The sequence below is a fragment of the Nestor notabilis genome, unplaced genomic scaffold (assembly GCF_000696875.1).
Source record: "Nestor notabilis isolate BGI_N333 unplaced genomic scaffold, ASM69687v1 scaffold4178, whole genome shotgun sequence".
NCBI lineage: Eukaryota > Metazoa > Chordata > Aves > Psittaciformes > Psittacidae > Nestor > Nestor notabilis.
Genome location: NW_009938575.1, coordinates 35,037 through 55,086, shown reverse-complemented (window position 1 = coordinate 55,086; position 20,050 = coordinate 35,037). Strand labels below are relative to the sequence as shown.

At 38.4% G+C, this 20,050-nt stretch overlaps 1 protein-coding gene across 4 annotated transcripts in view; it reads left to right on the top strand.

The window, feature by feature from the left end:
* The window catches only part of SORBS2 (sorbin and SH3 domain containing 2), a 74,656-nt gene extending 68,497 nt beyond the window's left edge, over positions 1–6,159 (top strand). For all 4 annotated transcript variants that reach the window (XM_010019393.1, XM_010019395.1, XM_010019394.1 and 1 more), the window contains 3 exons: positions 2,162–2,211; positions 4,847–4,953; positions 5,781–6,159. In XM_010019393.1, the coding sequence (XP_010017695.1) occupies positions 2,162–2,211; positions 4,847–4,953; positions 5,781–5,842 (219 nt within the window). In that variant the 3' untranslated portion in view covers positions 5,843–6,159. The remainder of the gene's footprint in view (positions 1–2,161; positions 2,212–4,846; positions 4,954–5,780) is intronic.
* The last annotated feature ends 13,891 nt before the right edge of the window (positions 6,160–20,050 follow it).

The window sequence follows — 20,050 nt, the reverse complement described above, 5'->3', positions numbered from 1 at the left end:
AGGGAAAGAAAGCAGGGAGAAAGCTTCTTGGTGGCAGGTGGAGTACTACTGAGGAATGCATCCAGATAGAGAGCAAGCTCCAAGGTCCCTCTGTTCAGACATAGCACAGATTACTTCACCCCAGTTTACCCAGATTCTAATTCCAACAAAGTTTTCTCTGTGTCAATAACAGAGTTGAAAATCTTCACTCACCTTGACTTTCTATCATCCATTTCTACATAGTTAACTAGGAATAAAAAGTTTTAAATTATCGACGCATACACAGAAAAAGAAGATAATACTGACTTACCCAGTTTCTTCCTGGCTTGGTATTATGTTCAAAGCATTAAATCATTGTAGTATTGCTTAGGACGTTGACTTTAATTGTTTGCAAGAAAAATCCCTAACCTCAGTTGAGTTCTGTTGCATCTTTGACATTCAGTAAAGTTATGGACCTGGTGAAAGATTAGCAGAAAATGAGGTCAGATGCCAGTCCAAACACCAAGCAATTTGCCCAATGGAATATTCTTTTCTTGCGTGACAAACCTGCTGCTAAAGGAGATTTACTGAGAACAAAAATGGCTAATTTGCAATCATAAACAATAAATGTTGCATTCTTCAGTAAAATTTACCCATCTTTCCTGTACACTGGCAGAGGAGAGTTGAATGAGGGAGAGAAGAGAGTCAGAGTATCAACAAATTTTGTTGGACTTTGAAAACGTCTTTCCAACCTAGATGCCATAAATACAAACAGAATTTCTGCAGCCTACCTGCCTGCATCTTTAGGCATCTTTTTAAAGTTACACTCTATAGACTGTAAAGATGAAGTGGAAAATGTTCACAATATTTTCTGCATTGAAATATGATACATACAAGCTTGATGAAAAGAAATACGATACATACAAGCTTGATGAAAAGAAATTTAACTTCAATTTCATCTGGAGATGTTGTGAGGCGCTGGGGTGGGAGACGAGAAAAACAAACAAACAAGTGTGTTTTACCTTTCAATTTGTATCATCAGGCTGTGGGTTGTTTACCACTGCCTTCTCTCATGGAAGTCTGCATCATCTTCAAGAGTAAACTGAAGCAAGATGAACTGAAATAGTCAAACCTGGAAAAGAGGCAACCATGGAGCAAAAAGACAAATCCCATGGCTTCAAAATCAGTTTGCACATTACTGAATTCCCAAATGAAAATGCTGTGGACTGGATTTGATATCCACACTCCCAAAACAGAAAGGGTTCCTAGACCTGTCTCTACAGCATAACCATAGGGCATCCTCAGTCATCAGAGGATATGATCACTATTTGCATCAAGAGCTCTCCTGCGCTGTTTCTGGACTCAGCCAAAGTCTAATCAATGTCAAATGCCTTTCAAAAAAAAATCACAGTCAATGTCTTTCTAAGTAGGATGCGGTTTCTGTAGGAGATTAATGTTTTCCATTTTCATTGCATCCAGATTTATTGGATGTTGGTTGTGGGTAATGCTCCATTAAGAAGGAAAGTAGTTCCTTTCATAAAGTTTTGCACTGGAAATACAAACAATGTTTTCCTCTGAAGTAAAAGTGTTAATTGTTATTTTCACAGAATTACATGCATTCTTCCCAAATTCTTTCTGCTCTTTGGCTCCCAACAGCCTGCATGGCTTTGTGCTCCCCCTTGAGATGAAACAGGATTAATTAAAGCATAGCATGTTATGCCTGCCAAGTTAGTACTCTGTGTGTGTAATGTACATTGGTATGTTGTCTATGAATATTGTAAATTCTGCCATTATGTATAGAAGATTTGTGGTTATCTAAAAATATACTTCACTTAAGGAATGTCGAATGCTCGTGAGTTGCATCTGATTTTTCTAATGCTATTTCTGTTTCACAGTGAAGAGGCAGCAAGGTTCTATTCCAGCTTTCTACTATACTATAAATAGAATGGACTGTTGATGAAGTTCACAGTTTTGCTTTAGTTTTCATCATGTCCTCCAAAAATCAGATCTTTAAACATGCCATCATTCTGTTGCTTGACGTGTCTCTTAAGAATTTATTGTGAGTTGGCGGGTGGGTTGGGGAGAGTATTGTTTTACTCAGTGTAGACTACGAACTCTCAAGCAACCATGTATCATGCCCCTATCCAACTATTTGGACCTTACGCTATAAATCTTTATTACATTTCAAATCATTTCATTTCAGCCACAGCGCCCTGTGCTTGCTCATGAAAACATACACGGTGGGGGGGAACCGTAAGTATACTTCTTGTCTACTAAACCAAAACCTAACATTTAAGCAATAGCCAGCATTTCATCAAATAATTTGGTAACCTGCCAAGTGCAATTTGAAGAGATTTCAGAAATTTACAGATAACCACATGAGGTAGGAAGATATCCAAGAAGGTCCCAGAGGGCAAAGCCTTAGTTGTTTAATTTACAAGCTTAGATAGGTGTGCCAACTTACAGTTCTCCATCACTTAAACTTAAAGGGGGATAGTAATTTTGTAAAATAAAGTTTGACCTTTTTTTATTCTCTCTATTTTTACATCTCAGCAGAATGCCAATTAAAGATTTGACATTGATTCAACTCATTGGCCTTACTTGACACAATTACTCAGAAACAGTTCTGGATATGAACAGAAAATAAAAAAAGTATTTGATAATGTTGATCACAGGAGCAACAGGCTCAGCCTTTTTGGTGTAATTTACATGTAGAAATTAAAAATTAGATACAAGAAAGCCATTCTGAAAGCTGTAACTATACCACAGTAATACATAACAAAAATGGGACTCAATCTCACTAAAACCACAAGCTCCTGTTGGTATTGTTGAGCATACTCAAGCACCTAAGTCTGTTTTGTAATTAATTTTGCCCAATACAGTTTAAGTAGTTCATGACTAAATTTACTTATTCCTAGAAGTAGAAATAGAAATATATTTAAATTGCCAACCAACCGTTCTTTGTCTCAAATATGTACTGTTAGTGATATAAATGGCAGTGGAGTTTTCATATTTAAGAAATTATTTGATTAGCAAAGAGAAAATGAAATTACTATAAGAGCGTTGTTAAAACGGATGAGATTTCTAAAGTACAGCGTGCTAATTGGGAAGTTCTCATTACTGTATTTGAGTAAGTAACTGTTTTGAATCCTGTTCATGACACATTATATCTGCAAGTCTGCACCTTTAGAAGCTGCATTTAATCAGTTTTCAGAGTGTCAGCATAGCTCAGCGTTCCTGGAATAATAGGCATGACAGAAAATGTTACTGCCATTTAATTCTTTGCACAGCTTGTTTTTACTCCTGCCACACAAATTAACAGAGGTAATTGCTTAAATAACCAGTCATGTTCCACTTTGTTAGTGTGATTAAAATGTAAAAATCAGACTTTTCAGATTTGGGAAGATAACTGCCAGTCACAAGACACTAAGTCTTTGTTTTGTCCAAACCAGCAATGTGAAAAATAACTGTAGTTTATTCAAGACCATCATTACACTAAGCCTGGTACCAGTCACTAGATAGGCTTTTCAAATGGGACTTTAATGAGCAGGAATTTTTCACTGAAATAAAAAGATCTCATTCAAGCCATGGAAATTTTGCCTGAATGATACAGACTTAATGGAAATATTCAATACCAACACATCAAAGGGGGTGCTACTTCGTTTTTATTGGGGGAACTGTAATTGCATTATGGTTTTAAAGTCAGTGAACTGTTGTTAAGAGGGAAGAGTGGACGTGATTATGTTTCGTTTCAATATTTTGAAATTAAAACCATTTCCTGTGCACAGTTTCTGCAGCTGTACCCTGCTCCTTTACACACAGTCAGTCATAGCTGGGGCACAGACAGTTAGAAAAAAAGGCAGATTCCGACCGTGCAGGACTTCTGCAGCAATCTGCAGCCCAGGCACCTTCAGTTTGCCCTATTAAGAGTTTATTGCTATTCTTCCAATTCCAAGAAACCAAATTAAAAGCTGGTGAGGAATGAAAGATAATAAATTTATTAATCTCATACCTGTTTCCATTTATCCACCTTACATCCTTCAGTTTGCAGCCTCTGTCCAGGGTAGAGGTACAAGTCAGTGTCTTAATACTGTTTTCATTTCCATCCTTTGTTCCCTGATTTGATTAAGCCTCTCCCTTTTACTGTTTGAGGTGTGTGTTTTTTATATATACAGCAGGGGCAGTTTTAACCAGGGAAAGGGTTATGACTGTGTTTCCAAATAGCAATCACTCTCAGCCTTTCCCCCAGAGGAGGGCACCTCTTCTACACGCAGTGCTCCTGCAGTGTCAAGTCCTAGCTCAGCAGTTGCTACTGCGGAGCTTGGGAGGTCCCTCAGTTGCAGCAGTAGTTGTGTGAGCCACTCTCCTGGGCACCCTCCTCCATCAAGTGCAGAAGGGCACCAAGCACCTTGCCTGTGCTTGCATGGCACTTTGCTCTGCTGCGGCAGAGGACATGTACTCTAGATTCAGCTCTTCAGAGCTTGAAGACAGAGCCACGGTTTTAGGTACTGACTGGGGAGGTTATGGGGCTAGTGCCTCTACAGGCTCCCTTCTAGAAGTCCTCCAGTTTGGTGCCTCAGCTATAAAGTAATGCAAAAATGAAATAAATACTAGAATTCTCTGTTGAAAGCAACTAGTTGAGGAGCCATCAGCCTTGCCTTGTGAGTCCCCAGTCTTTTGCGTCTGATGAGTTACTTCTCAATAAAGTTTTATTTATTTACTACACAAAGTATCCAGCCCTGATGTCCATCAGGCAAAATAAACCCTTTTCCCCTATATTTGCAAGAAGCGTTACTTATTAGTTAATATTTAAACCAGCTCGTTTACTTCAGCAAAGGTGTACAGAACTCTTACTTCTTTTTAAAATGCGTCATTTGTCCTATTTAAGGTTTCAGGCTCTATATAACTATACTCCTAGGAACGAAGATGAATTGGAACTCAGAGAGGGAGATGTCATTGATGTGATGGAAAAATGTGATGATGGATGGTTTGTGGGTATGTTTCATTTGGTTGCTTTTTCTTCTTTTTGTTTTTCCTCTTCTTTTTTTTTTCTCTTCCCTCTGACCTTTGCTTCCCTCTTTGCTCGATGTCTTCTTGTTAATTAATTTTTGGTATTCAATGTAATAAACCTGAACCTGGCTTTATCAGCAGAAATTCAAACCAAACTCCACTGAAATTAGAGGGTAATTTTTCACTCGTGTCTATTGAAACTGATGGACACAAGTTGAGAAGTGCCTCCAGTTTGTTGTACAGCACTGTTGTCATTCTCATGTGACACAAAATGGACTATGTATTACTGCTCTCTTCATAAAGACCAGGTAACATAAAACTTACTTGCGTGAATATATCTACAGAATTGACTACCTGTGAGAACCAAGTATTACTGAACAAAACAGAGATTTCATAACTACGCTTAGATAAAGTGGCTTAATCATTCCATAAACCCTCATGCATACAGTGGCTAACCTGATCATCTTGTTAATCCTCAGTATTCAAAAAATGCAAATTATTTGAATAGACAATGTTGCTGAAATTAAATTCTTTCCATGTCAAAATCCAAGTCAATTTTAGCACAGGTCTTAATCAGGCCTAACAATTTGATCAAATATGCCTCTCTATTTGCTTTTTCCTTCCTGCAGTTATGATTTGTTAAAACTCACAACTCACAAATGAGATCCAAACTAACTTTTAGAAACAATATTATAAATAATATTATATAGTATTTCTGATTGTGCAATATTAAACATAAAAATCTAAAGGCCATGCTTACATAGTATTTCCTGTTCTTATTCCCATCTTTCATCTATTGCTTCTAATTTCAGGAACCTCAAGAAGAACCAAATTCTTTGGTACTTTCCCTGGAAACTATGTCAAGAGGCTGTGAATTTTTTTTCTACTTATTTATGCTGCATCTCTGCAACACATCTGCATAAGCTGCTAGAAAACATGCTACGCTGGTCTTCTATTTCTTGCTTGCAGTCTCAAATAGAGGCCATCTAGTTCATGCTCATCCCATCCCACCCTCCAAACCCCTCCAGCAGTATTACAGCAACGACCACGGTGTGAATGACAAGCTTTTCTGAAACAAGAGGAATCACTTCAACCTTAAATACTCCCTGCTTTAAAGTCTTTTTCATTTGAAACACAACACACAAAGCCTGAGGACAGGTACACAGATGAATTGCCATGGGGGGGTGGGGAGGGGGAGAAGCTGTTCTTGGTTTGGACACTCGTGGTCCTGTCATGAAGCCTGATGGGATGTTTCAGCATGCACATCATTCAGGGGAAGTTGCTGTTTACTATTTTTGAAAAACATTGTTTGAGTTTCCACATTCTTACTAGCTTGGCAGCATTTGTTGCTTTCACTTTGCCGTATCACAGGTTTGCCTATTGTACTGGTTTACAATATATGACAAATTATAATATAGATTTTTTTGCCTGCACTTGTGCGTTGTAACATATACACAGTGATTGTAAAATCTCAAGCAAGCATACTGACAAATGGGAGAACTGCAAGTGTTCTGAACAGATGCAATGGTATTGGCTAAACCTTTTTTCCCCCATAGTAAAGCTCTAGCATTTTCTGTTAAAAGGTAAGAAGTGCAAGAGGCATAAAACCTCACGAAACAGGATTTAATGAAGAGACAATGATATAAGCATAGACAATAATAACCTGACATTGTTGATTACATTTTCTGATATTTTGATTACAACCATTTAGTGTTGTAATAGTAAGCAACATGGAATAAGAGGCTAGTGGTTTTACGTATCAGGAATTTTAAGCAGCAGGAAGTAAACAGTGTTAGTGCAAAGGGTTGTTGGTTTGGGGGGTTTTCCTAACATAGCCACCTGAAAAAATATTCACAAGTATCATGTACCAATTTACTTCACTATATATATGTATGTATGTATGTTAACAAAACCTGAGTTACACGTTCCTTAGGAGTTTAGTACAGAAAAACAAAGAAAGTGAGTCACAAGTATTAAAACTGATACATTTTAGAGGTGGGTTTTTCTCTCCCCCCACCCCAAAGGAAACAAGTATTTGAAAACATACATTTTCCATAAGCAAAAGTAAGCATAAATAGCAAATGAAATTAAGGCATAGGATGATAATGACTATGGCTTTATAAATGTAAAAATTCAGATTTGGTTTCTTCAGCACCTTATAGACGGCAAAAGCTTCTACTGCATTTCTCATGGGTAAAGGATTGAAATTATCAAAATGTATGTAGTCTCTGTAGCATTTTGTACATATGGTTGCTTTTTGTACAGAGCCATTTGGTTGTCGATTTTTAAAAAATTAAGTTCCTTATTTGATCTTTGCCCTCTTCACAAACAGAACATTTCAATGCCTTTTTCTTTTCTTGCTCTATTTACCATAAGAACATCTGGATAGTGCAATTCTGTAAGATAGCATTTTATGCAAAATTTTATTAATTAAAATATGGTTTACCAGCCAAATCTAAATGTACATATGTCTTTATTACTGAGAAATGTCATCAAGACAAAGGTAAAGAAACATCTTTGTGCAGCATACCTTTATTATTGCAGATTTCATGGCAAAAGCTTTATATTTAAAAGGCTTTCAATTTTAAACTAGATCTGCATGCAGCTTTGCTGTGAGATTAATACCTATCTTTAATGCCATTTATGATTGAAGACTTAAATATCTGTTGCCTGTGATATTTAAAAAGTACTGTTTCTACTCTGTATCCGATTTTAGAAAAATACAGGTTTTTCATACCTGGCTTTCAGGTAACTGACTTTGAATTCCTACAAGCAAAAGGTCTCTGTGGTTTTTTTCTTGAATAGACTTCTAATAAATTTTGCTTGGAGTACACAACTGTTTCACCCATCATTTCTCGACACACACATAACGTGTAACTTTAGTGCTGCAAAGCACTTAACTCTTCAAGCTTATATGCAAATAGTTTTGCCTCGTACAGAGATTTTTCCCTGCCTCTGAGCATACACCAGTCCTACACATATGGACACCTGGCATTGCCCACACAGCTCGCAGCTGGTCCACTTTGGTGTCATCCCTGAAACACCTGAATGCAAAAGCAGCATCAGCTGTGCTAATTTAATTTTTCTTTTGTCAGAACCACTCTTCACTCCAGAAGCACAAAGGTAAAACACACAATGGTAAAACCCTTTATACCTGGCAAAAGTTCCCACATCCCCTAATCCTTCAACAGAAGGAAAACAAGGTCTTCTCTGTAAGCTGACAGCACAGAAGCAAGATTTAATGAAAATACAGATTTCGGGGAGCATCTTACACCTGAGACTACTCTTACAGCCTTATAACCAAATACCGGACTATACAACCTCAAAGGTGGTGTGGTTTGTCCTTTCTGGTTGCAGGGTGGGATCTGTGACATGCCTGGAGCACTGCTTTGTGCCATACACCTGTAAGAACTGTAAGAAGTAGGAAGTACTGTGCTTTTTCTATAAAAACTAGCCTAATAACAGTCTTTTTCTGTAAAAACTAGCCTAATAACACCAACTGGTTGGTGTAGTCCCACTAATATAAAAAGATTCCTGGACAGGTAAGGGTGAAATAGCATCCTGTGCTAATTGCAAAGGGGATGAAAAAAAGGAAAATGTAGATCATTGTAGTGAGAATAGCAAGTCATTGACACTTCAGGAAAACTGTAGTATTTAGAGCAATATTAAAAGTTACATCCAGTTAACTGCTGAACTCCTGCCTACATTCTTTGAGGAACAGACTGGAGGATTTTTTCAGTTTCATTGTATACCTCCCTATAAATTCATGAAGCAGAACCCACAGAACTAGGTGGTGCTTTGGTCCTTAAAACCAGAGGGAAAGACACCTGGGGAATTAGAGTTTAATATCTAGGAAGAGACCAGCACAAATCAATTAAAAGCCTCAAATATTCACAGATTTTTCTAGAAAGTTAGTTATGTAACAAACCAATTCCCCTTTATCTTGTCAGAATATGTAGTGTGCATCTTGTTTTCTATTAGGATTTTCTTTTAGTGTTACAACATGGCAGCTGTGTAAGATTAAGACAAGTCTGTATCAGTCCACATGAAATCAAGTTTGTTGCAGAGCTGCACTACATTACAGACAAATAGGTAACAAGAGCATGTCCCTTAGGAAACACTAGGTTCCCCTGCCTACCCCACAGCAAGCCATGCATTTGCTGTTGACTCAAAGGGCACTTGAAACAAGAAAGCCCATGAGACACCAGCAAGGCAGGGAGACTGATGCATGAGCAGCTCAGGGTAATGATCTATATCCCAAACTAAGCGAAGGGTCACCCTAGCAGGGTTCACATTCTGTCAGCCATGCCAAAGCAAAGCCTGCTGGCATTCTGTGATGCCTGGTATTTACTAGTTGCCTTTTAAATGCTGAGGTACAGAACCCGGACAGGAACATGAGGTGCTTCCTGTGCATTTGAAAAAGCAGTGCCTGAGCCAAGGGAAAGCTAGAAACATGAAGTCAGTATCTCTTGAAGGACCTTAGGTCACTGCTAATACATTCCCTTACAGCATTTATAGTTACACGGTGAAACCCTGCCTTCGCTCTCGTGAACAGCAAAGTCTGTTGAAGCCAACAGGTCCCACAGCTTCGGTAATACAGTTTCTGTGCTTGCTTGAAAAGAAAATTGCACAACAGAGAACTGAAGCAACTGAATGTCCAGTTAAGACTGGTTTTATGATACTGAGTGAAGTATGAGTGCAGACAGAGATAGAAACTGCTGCTTTAACTGCTCCCACTACACAGCGCAGTGGATGGTTCCCTTCTCTAGTACCTAACCGGCAAGTTAACTTAAAGTCAAAGCATTTGTGGCTCCAAAGTTGCAAAAGCATATTGAAAGGGCCAACAATTCGATTTTTAAACATGTTTATGCAACAGAACCCCTTATTACATCCAGCAAATACCAGTCAGACCAAGACCTGAAACTACCCCTTTTACATATCAAGGAACTTGCCAGATCAACATGCAGAAATTGGTACCTCATCCATACGCAGTAAGCAGGGAAGATTAATTTAATAATGCTTTCCTCTGCAACTCTACAGGTAATCAACCAACATTGTGCTATCTATTTGACTGAATGCAAAAAATGCCGTTTTACTTTTATCCTGCCTCTGATGGCCAGATAGATACTTAAGTTTGTAAGTCCTAGCTAAAAACTGCCCAATAGAATCTGTTATTCTCATTAATACAGTGAAGTCACATTCCTTTGAAAATGAAAAATACATTTACATAAATCTAAGCAGAAAATTATAGAAGTCCACTGAAAGGGAAGCAAAAGATTGAATGAATTCCTGCTTGCACTACCCTCAGTCGGATACTAGTTAAGCCAAAGAAAGGATCCTGGTGACATACAGGCTCTCATTAATGCCTTTTGTGTCACCTCTGAAACATAAAAAGAGTAACAGAAGTTTCCAGGTTAAGATGTGGTGATGAAACGAGGGAAAAGACTGAACAATCCTGCAGGTACAATTTCTAGAGTAATCCTGCTGGTTGGTTACACTGCACACCTGCACCCAAAACTCCTACCTCCTGTTTCATTTGCATCAACGTGAAACTGGTACATAAAGCATTACAGACTCTTGCCTTCTAGTATTTAACTTCTGTTTCTTCAAGAGTCAGAGAAGGAGCAAGTTCTGTTAACAGACTATTTAATATTATCAGAAAGCATTCTTACTAGAATTATCTCCAATGCCTGTAGTAACTATCCCATAGCAATTCTTTGAGCAGCCTTTGTACAGTGACATCACATCTAAATACAGATCAGGCGCGCAGAGGGTTCCGCTTCAGCAGAATGGCATTGCATCACGAGTGACCCCGGGCGAGGGGGATGGGGTGAGGGATGAGTGTTGACTGACAACCAGCAATGCGTTGCTAGGTTTATCCTCAGCACAGATACGTCTCCACAATTTATGTTTCCTGCTGCCAACACAAATAACAAACTTGGAAGCCATTATTTCATCATCCACACACATGCATACCAAAGTAATCTTCCTGCATTTTCCATTCATCAGAGAAATCAGTAAACCACTTTAAAAAAATATGCCAAGAATAATGTAATTATTTATTTCTACCAGTGAACTACCAGAGTTACACACGGTGACTCTTGATACTTCTTTCCAAACAGGAGGAGATAGGCTTTTCTGTCCCAAGCCACTGTTTCCCTTTGCAAGAAAAGGTACTGTATCCACTTGGGTCCACTCTGGGTGCCTAGCTCTAGTGCCAACTGATTTGAACAGTAGTTTGATACTTAAATATCTTAAAGGATCTCATCATTTATGACATTTTTGGCTGTCTTACAACAAAATAAAATGGAGGCATTTTATTTCAAGACTTCTACAAGTGTCACTTAAGAACCAAGGAAAACCTTCAGTCATTCACTGTGAGAATTTCTTCTTGACAGTTAAGCATACAACTGAAACCTGCACTGCAGACAGGGAGACTGAACATGTCATTCTAAGTGGGTCATCACACTGCTTCTGCCACCATGATTTGCTAGAGAAACCCCAAACATGCAGTGACCCAGCTCATGTTTTCCCAGGTTAACGCTCCAAACTGTAATGTGAAACATGTACAAACACTGGCTGGCTTAAGACTCGCTAAAGGCTTTTCTTGCACTATTGCAGATTCATCTGTTAAAGATAGCGGTGTTTTCATATGTAACTGGAAATATTTGAACAGGTGAGAATCAACCCCTCCATCCTTAAACCATAAAAGAGGACAAATGAACATGTCCAGTACATGTGAGGTAGCAGAGGGCAATACTTATATGCCACAGAAGAGTTCTAGAACTATTTATAGATTCACTTCATCCTCTCCTACAGCCAACTCCAAGGTACAAGGCACAAAGCAGCACTACACACAAGCTGAATCAGAAAATATGAAAGCCACCAAAACCACAGGGGCACACAAAAAGCCCCCTCTGCTAACCACCAACCAATACCTCTGATCTGAAGCAAGCAGACTGTTATAGAGAAATGCAAAATTTTTGTACCTACCATTTAAGTCAAAAGGAGCTCTAAGGAAGAGTGGTCAAAGAAAGAAATCGGCCCAAACCTACAACAGCATCAGGTGATAATTTCTGATCATCACAGTTTTAATTACAACACTGCTGGGTTTAAGCTGTTACAGAAAAGTGAGCACCACGCCAAAAATAAAAATAAATAAATTAAAAAACATCCAAACCCAGAGGCTGGTGATGACTGGGCAGGCAGGAAGCCCAAGCCATTTGGGACATCAGAGATGGATGAAACCAGGGAGAGGATGAGACCTGAAACCAGACCTGTTTCAGGCCCTGGGAACAGGACACTTGGCCTATTTCATGAAGCCAGTCTTGTCAACCTTATTCCTTCATCCTACACATGCTGTGCTTCCACAAATGATACCTCCCTAGGAAAGCCTTAGAAAGGCAACTGTTAAAGTAAGACCAGGCTAGGAGGAGAAAAGAGCAAGATCAACAGGGTAAGATACAAACTGCTGTGGCAAGCTCTGCAGAAGTCAAGCCATTTCTGAAATTCCCCAGCCTCCATGGACCTGCTCAAAAGGGCAACCTATCTTACTACTTTTCCCTCCTGTTCTGGTACTCCTTGACTTCTTGCCAGCCCCAGAGGCAAGAGGACTACTGAAGGAAAGGCAGCCAGACATGGAAGCATGAAACATTTTACAAATGGAAAATACTGAAATCACACTTTATCCTATTCATGGTCTCACGCTCTGCCTCTTGCGCTAATGTTATCCAGAGGTCTACCAAAAGCATTACCTGTGGTACCTGTCATCATTACTGAAAATCCAGAACTTTCGAAGATGGAAGAGGTCTCCTGCATCAAGCCATAAAACATATGGTGGCTAACAGCTCCTGCAGCAAATGACCAGTGTTAGAAGGTCCTGACTTTAAACATCCTGACATTCCTCCACCTTTGGCAAGTTACTTTTGAGGTCTGGGGAGGGCAAACCAGAAATTGCTAAAATGCAATGGACAGGCAAGAGAAAAACTCAAATATTCAGGGAAACCTTTTCTGCATTTCTGAATAGTTTTTTGGTTTTGTTTGTTTGTTGGGTTTTTTTTGGTGGGTTTTTTGTTGTTTTGGCTGGGGGAGGGGAAGGGGGAGGTAAGGATTACAAGTAAGATAGTTTCCAGCTCTTTATTTCCAGAGAGACTTCTGTTAGGAGAGGTTTACTCACATTTCAAAGCACTAGCTGTCTATACCATGCTTTACCTGTCTTCACATTGGAGAGAGAGGATTAATCTTTGAAAAGCTGTGGAGAGATCACACTCAAATTCTGGCCTGGATTCCTACAGTATTAGAAAACTTCAAGAGCAAATGTTCCCAGCTATGGTATGAATTATATGAATTCCCCACATGCTGGAGTACAGTAACAGTGGATGCATGAATACCAGTTTTAAGACTGTTTGTGTATATGTGTATCTGACAGTTTCCACATTGACCATTTCAGATCCAGTAATTACACACTGATAAAACTTCTCAGTTTGTCCTAGTTAAGTTTCTGCTGGTTTTGTCCCTGCTGCAGCTACATTCTTTCTCAGGATACAGACAGCTTTTGAAACTGTTTTCTCAAACCTGTGAGCTTACTCCTACATCCACTGAACAAAAGCAAGCAAAAAGTCCTACCAGGACTGGGTATGAAATGTGTAATTATCTACTTCCATTCAGTATTTTCTTTTGCTGTTAAACTAATTCATGGTGGGGGCAGTGTCCTTTTAACAAGCAGAAAGAAATCAGAATCGTACCACGGAAAATAGTTAAAGTATAAGCTAAATTTAAGCATTACGCCTGAGTAAGTACAGCGTGCGTCAGGACCCTCGGGTCCAGCTTTGTGGCTAGCTACATTCTGAAGCTGCCGATCTCTGGCTCAGGGCCCACCTTATACTTAAAACAGAATACCATATTTGTCTTTCAGCTGTTGCTGTTTGTCATGACCCGATAAACATGGCTAACTCCAACAGCAGTTGCTATGGAAAAATGCTAAACCCAAGCCACAAGGTGAAAGAAAAATAGATATTTAATACAGTACATTACGGAATGTAAGATGATGACTGCGTATTAAAAGAAATTTTGATACATGTTTCTTAGAGAAAAATACATAGAAAGTTTGGCACTTGGACTACAAGTGACTGTGGCCTTCAGACATGTGATCAGTGACATGACTGAGGCATGTGATCTCATAATTTGTTTGTGTATGAAGTCTCATCTCTTGGAAGACCACAAAATAGATCAAGGTATTGATCTAGAAGTTTGACACATGCTTTGGAGGAACTCAGGACTGCTCTGGACTTAGAAAAACACATGTATTCTTTCAGGCTTAAGGCAGAATAAACTCTTCTTTTCTTTGTTGCTTCTAAGCTTCCCAGATAGAGATTTTGGGTCAATAGACTAATACCTTTAGTAATAGGCATTCACAATTGGTTTGTATCCTTCGTTCACACGTGCAAATGTATGCAAACCCACAGAGAGTAGTCAATGGAAAAACCTGACAACTTCAGCAATACAGAATAAGAAACCGTGAATCATATTCCTTATGGTCTGCTGTTGCCTACACACCTCCAAAAGCTTGCAGCAAGCCCAAGGGAAACACCAGGGGGACACTCTCAGCAGCATTCATGCCATCAGGGTACTGTTGTACATGAGCTCTTTGCTCTCCTAAATCTGAAGCACTCCATCAAAGAGCATTATTTTACAGCCGAGGATAAAGACATGGACTAAAAAGAACTGCTTAGAATGAAAACTGTGAGAAACTTCAGAAGAAGCCCCGGACAAGTTGGGCAGCTTTGCCTTCTACCTTACTTTTGTCTTCCATCTTTACTTTGTTGATAGGAGTAACATCACCAGACTTTTATTATCTGTTATTTATAATGGAAGGCATTCTCACTAAGTCAGAAGCAGGATAATAATTTTATATTATTCTCAGGAAATAAATAAATAAATGACTAAATAGATAAATCTGCTCTAAAGTTCATCTAGAGGAAAGCTAAATGTTAGATCAGGAATAAAGTACAATTCACAGCCCTACAAGCATAAGCTTTTTCTTCTTTACCAGGAAATCTCAGTTCTTTTCTTGACACTTCAATTCAGATCTTTTTCCAAATATAACTTTCACTGACAAAAATAAACTAGAAGGGAGAAAACATATGTACATATTTACATACAAGTATTTCTATGGGGAGAGACAGGCTTACACTACATGACCGATCTTGAGCTGACATTTTTACCACCCCAAGAAGAACAAGCTTTCTCTTATCATCTAGTAACAACTAGACAAAATGTTAATCTCTTCAAAAGCAGTTTTTCCTAAAGTAGCACTGCTACTACCTCCTGTTTGACAGGTTTCTCTAGTCACACAAGTTCTGCTATGGATCAGTTCTTAAACTCTGCAACTTCACAAAGGTCTTTGAAATTTTTGTCATATCAAGTGCTACTGAATATAATCAGCTCCTTCTCCATTAGCAGCATAGCGGATCTCCACACATTTCTTTTCCTGTAATTTACCTTTTATCTTGATTAGTTGAAGAGTAGGAGGAGCATAATTATAACTAACATACCATACAGCATTCTGTACCAGTTTTAGTCTCTGAACAGTGTGGATATGGTATTTCACATCCCAAGACTGAGACTTGGATAGCAATGACAAACTGCATGTCCAAAAAAAAGGATGCAATGTCTAAGCAAGATGTACACAGCAGAAGGCGACTGCAACATGTATGAAACACAGACAGCCAACAGTTTCTGAGGATCTAAAATTATTTTCTGAATGACAAGTTTACATACCCCCTCAGAAAAGCTGACATTACCTCTGTTGCTTCCACTGCCCATATCCCTGATCCTAATCACCTTTCTTCCTCATGGAGGACTGTCAGATAGCTTCTTCTCTCCTGTGCACTGCCAGTACTTGACCTCTATCACGTAACACAGCACAAGAAAAGATGTATGCACTTGTGCATTTATTTTGGCCTAACAGACACAGACACCCCTCCTGTTTTCAGCCCAGACACCCAGGAAAAGCATAACAATGGTTGATGCTGCCCTCCAAAGATGTCTGGAGTGGAGAAACTACCCCAACTACTGCGAAGCGTCTCAGACAAATAGTAATAAAGCCACCAAAAAGCACTCCCATCTGCTTATACCAAGGCTCACAAGCAAGGCAGCAACATCTGCTTGTTAGTGGTATATAGGGCAATAAGCTGTCAGAACACACATTCATGCCTGTTTATACCCACTACAAGAGAAAAGCTCATTTGTAAGAATCAGCAGCAGCTATTGATAATAATCTAGTGGTAACATTCACATTTTACCCCTATGGTTTGGAAAGAACAGGAGGTAAATAAGTCTCTTGATCTGTTCACCACCCCTTTAATAAAGGGCTGATCAGCTTTTCTCCAGAAAAGACAAGGAAGTTAAAGTTCCCATGTAGCATAAAAAAAAAAAAAAAAAAAAAAAAAAAAAAAAAAAAAAAAGATTAAATACATACAATCCCAGATGAAATCAAGAAATAGGACTAATTATTGTATAACTACAAAATGAGACTTTGCTCTTATTAGAGGCAATGCTGGGCATCTGAAGAGTTAGGTTATGGCTCTAGTAGATACATGCCATTACACACCTAATGAGGTATTTTAATTTTTTCCTGAATGCTGATCTGTAATATGTATCATGAAAGAGAGCTCATAAATCTAACAATTTCTACACACTATTTGTTCAGGTAATGTTGAATGGCAAGCACATCAAGAGTTAACAGCTACCTTACATTGTTTAAAACATTATGGCAAGTGTCAGCACGGTAATTTATGAAGCATACTGGACTTACCTGCTGGAACAAAGCCTCACCAGCTTCATTCCAACTTTACTCTTTTGGAATGAGCTTATTCAGTTTTCAGTGCCAAAAAAGGCCTTAACTTTAAACCAAAGAAGGCATCAGCTTGGCAAATTTGGAGGTGGTATTTGACTGTAGCTATTAAAGGGAACAGAAACCACTGATGAGTGAACGAGCTGAAAAACAAGTCCTTCCTCGCAGTCAGTCTTAAGATTCTGCATCAGAACTGCTACAGGCTGTCAGAAGGACAAACCTCTCTGAAAACATTCAACTCTCCTAAACGTAATTAAGCATGAAATTTGAGAAGTGCACCAATATAGCACAAAATTTGAGAAGTGCTTTGCAATTTCATTTTTGACTAGGAACCATAATTAAAGCACGGGCTGATAATTTATCAGGCTCATAAAGAAACCAATAAAGGACAACAGATCTCTTCCCTAGTGACAATAATACATAACCCCTGTAAAATAGGCAAAGGCACAGTAGAAGTACGATGACAGAAGCAACGCTTCAGAATTGCACTAATCAGAATCTTAGCAACACAGATGAAGAGTCAATGCATGCATATGTCACATTGCAAACAAGTTATAGACGTGAGTTTTCAAAATGAAGGTACTTCAATGCCTTAACATGACATAAGCATTCCATCCAATATACTGTTTGGGGTTTTTTGAAACACTAGTCAATATCATATGTATGTCCCAAAGTTTTCCTTTACATTTTTTGAAAGTTAAAAGGGAAACAAGAAAAATCAGTGCACAAATCTCAGATAAGATGAAAACTCAGAACAAGCACCTCTAATTAAACAAGGGTTGGGTTTTTTTAAATAGATTTCAATTTCCACTTTCAACTTGCTTAGAAGTTTATGAAACAGTTCTGAAATATATCATTTTAGTAAAAAAATTACTTTCCATTTATTTGCTTGTTAATTTAGAGCCCTTTAAAGCCTATGTTAAGGATTTGGTTTAAGACACCTACTCCCTGCTTGCTAAGTAGGAAGCTTCTTGGAGAAGATAAGAAGGTTTAAGCCTTCAGTTTCTGCAGGATTCTCAGAAAAAAAAAAAAAAAAAAAATCACCCTTGAAAGATAAATAAAATTTTAAATAAATAATATTTATAAACTACAAACTAAAGGACATTCCTGGCTTCCTGAGCCTGCGAACATAGAATTTAAGAAGATGCTCATCAGTTGCAGATTGCTACTCCAAACCTAAAGAGCACGGAAAAGTATCAGAACTATGCGAAAATGATAACCAAAAGTTTAAAATGAGAGGAAGCTGATCCAAAGCACTGTTTCAAAACAAGTATGAAGCTGGGGCAGGTGGGGAGGAGTTGTAGGAATGTCCTTCACCACCTGTGTTTTCCATGTGTATTTTCAGCCTGGAGATTTCTAATGCCTGGGAGAGGAGTACAGTACCAGAGCCTCACTCCTCCTCTCTCTGCCAGGTGCATGAGAAGAATACCAGAGCTGTTTGTCATACCAGCTAGGAAAAGGAAAGAGGATTTCTCCTTTGCCAGGAAAAACTAAGGATACTGCTAATTTATCAGATATCCACTAAGCAAAAGCTGATACGGAAAGTTCACCAGGATCCAAGTTATTAATCATTCCTGTTACCTGACTGTGCAATTAGGAAAAACTTCGAACTGTACATAAAGAATCATATCTTACTGCATTGGGAAATTGTTTTAAAATAAGTAGCATTAATAATAAGATTTCCCATATACCCATGTGTTTTAAAATAGACAAGAGGCTGTGCAGTAGGGAATACTCTGGCCTTTTACCTCTGGAGAATCAGTTTAAGTACATTCTGTTCCACATGAGCAAGTGATTTTCAAGCTCCATTTAGTATCCTAGATTGTTGTGTTTAAACTTCAAACAATGGCCTCATCCATGACAGAGACTAAGACCTAAAATAGGACAGGAGTTTTATGGCTTAAAATGCACACCCTGAAGAGGGGGTTTTGATTGTTTCTTCCTATACCAGCATTCATTCTAGCTCCACAGCCTGCAGCAGAGCACTTCATGAGACTACAGAAGGATGAATTGGTTTTAAAATTATTTTTCAACTCTCAGTCTGCCAAGTTGTCAGGAAAGCAACATTTCCATCCATTGAGGGAGGGACATACTGGAAGAGAAAATAGGAAACTGACATCCAGATATATTCTGACCTGAGTTAGGAAGCGTGTCTTTCACTAACATCAGGGAAAAGTGACGCTTGGCCACATGCACAGGAGTTTGATTGTCCAAACCTGGCGAGATGGCATGGTTTGCAATGACAAATTTGTGCATCTTGCTACTACTCCGATACCTGATTTGTGCCCCCACACTCCAAATCTCAAAAACTTGAGTGACACAAAGGAAATTGACAGAGTTTTCCACTCCTGGTTCAGGGGTAAAAAAGGTAGAAAGATAACATCTGGTACAAAAATCGGATTAAAAGCAATACAGAGAGCATGAGCCTGCTTCAAACATTATGGTTAGTCATACTACAATATATTACGATTCTGAGGAGTCTACTTCATGCATAAATTCACAGCACAGCTATTAAATTCAGAGGATATATATTTTCAGGTAAGAAAAGTTGTAACAAACAATCTTATAGTACAACAAAACAAGAAAATTATTAAAAGTAATTATTTTCTTATATGGAAGCTTCAATGGCACAGGAAAAAAAATGGCATGCTGCTACGTGTTTAGAAGAATCCATTTTAATAGCTAGAACTATTATGAAATCCAAAATGGTGAGCAGAGATAGCTACAGCTAGATATGTAGTTTGATATCTACACAATCATGATCTTGGAAGACTATCTTACTCAGTTTCATATTCCTTCATTATTAAAAAAACCTTAATTTCAATATTTGCTTTTTAAGAAGCTACTCAGAAGTATGTCTAGCAAAGCCTGTCCCAGGACTGTATTCTTATATGCAAGATACCTTAAAACCAGACAGAAAGAAACAGAAGAAAATAGCCTTTACTTCACTGATGGGAATATACCTTTATTAAGTGAATAAAAGGCTCTAGCTTCAAGCCAGCTCAGCTGTTCATTTTGGTCTAGTGTGAAAAAAAAGAAGTGCTTTAGGGAGATAAAAAAAACAAACGTACACATACTCTGTAAGTGGGTGAAGGACCTTCTTAAAAATCACTTACTGAAGAGAAACTAGGAAACAGCCTTATGTCACAAGCAACAACTCAGTATTGACTTTCAAGTAGTTTTTGTTTCTTTGAGAATTATAGAAGGGGAAAAAAAGATAAGAGTGCA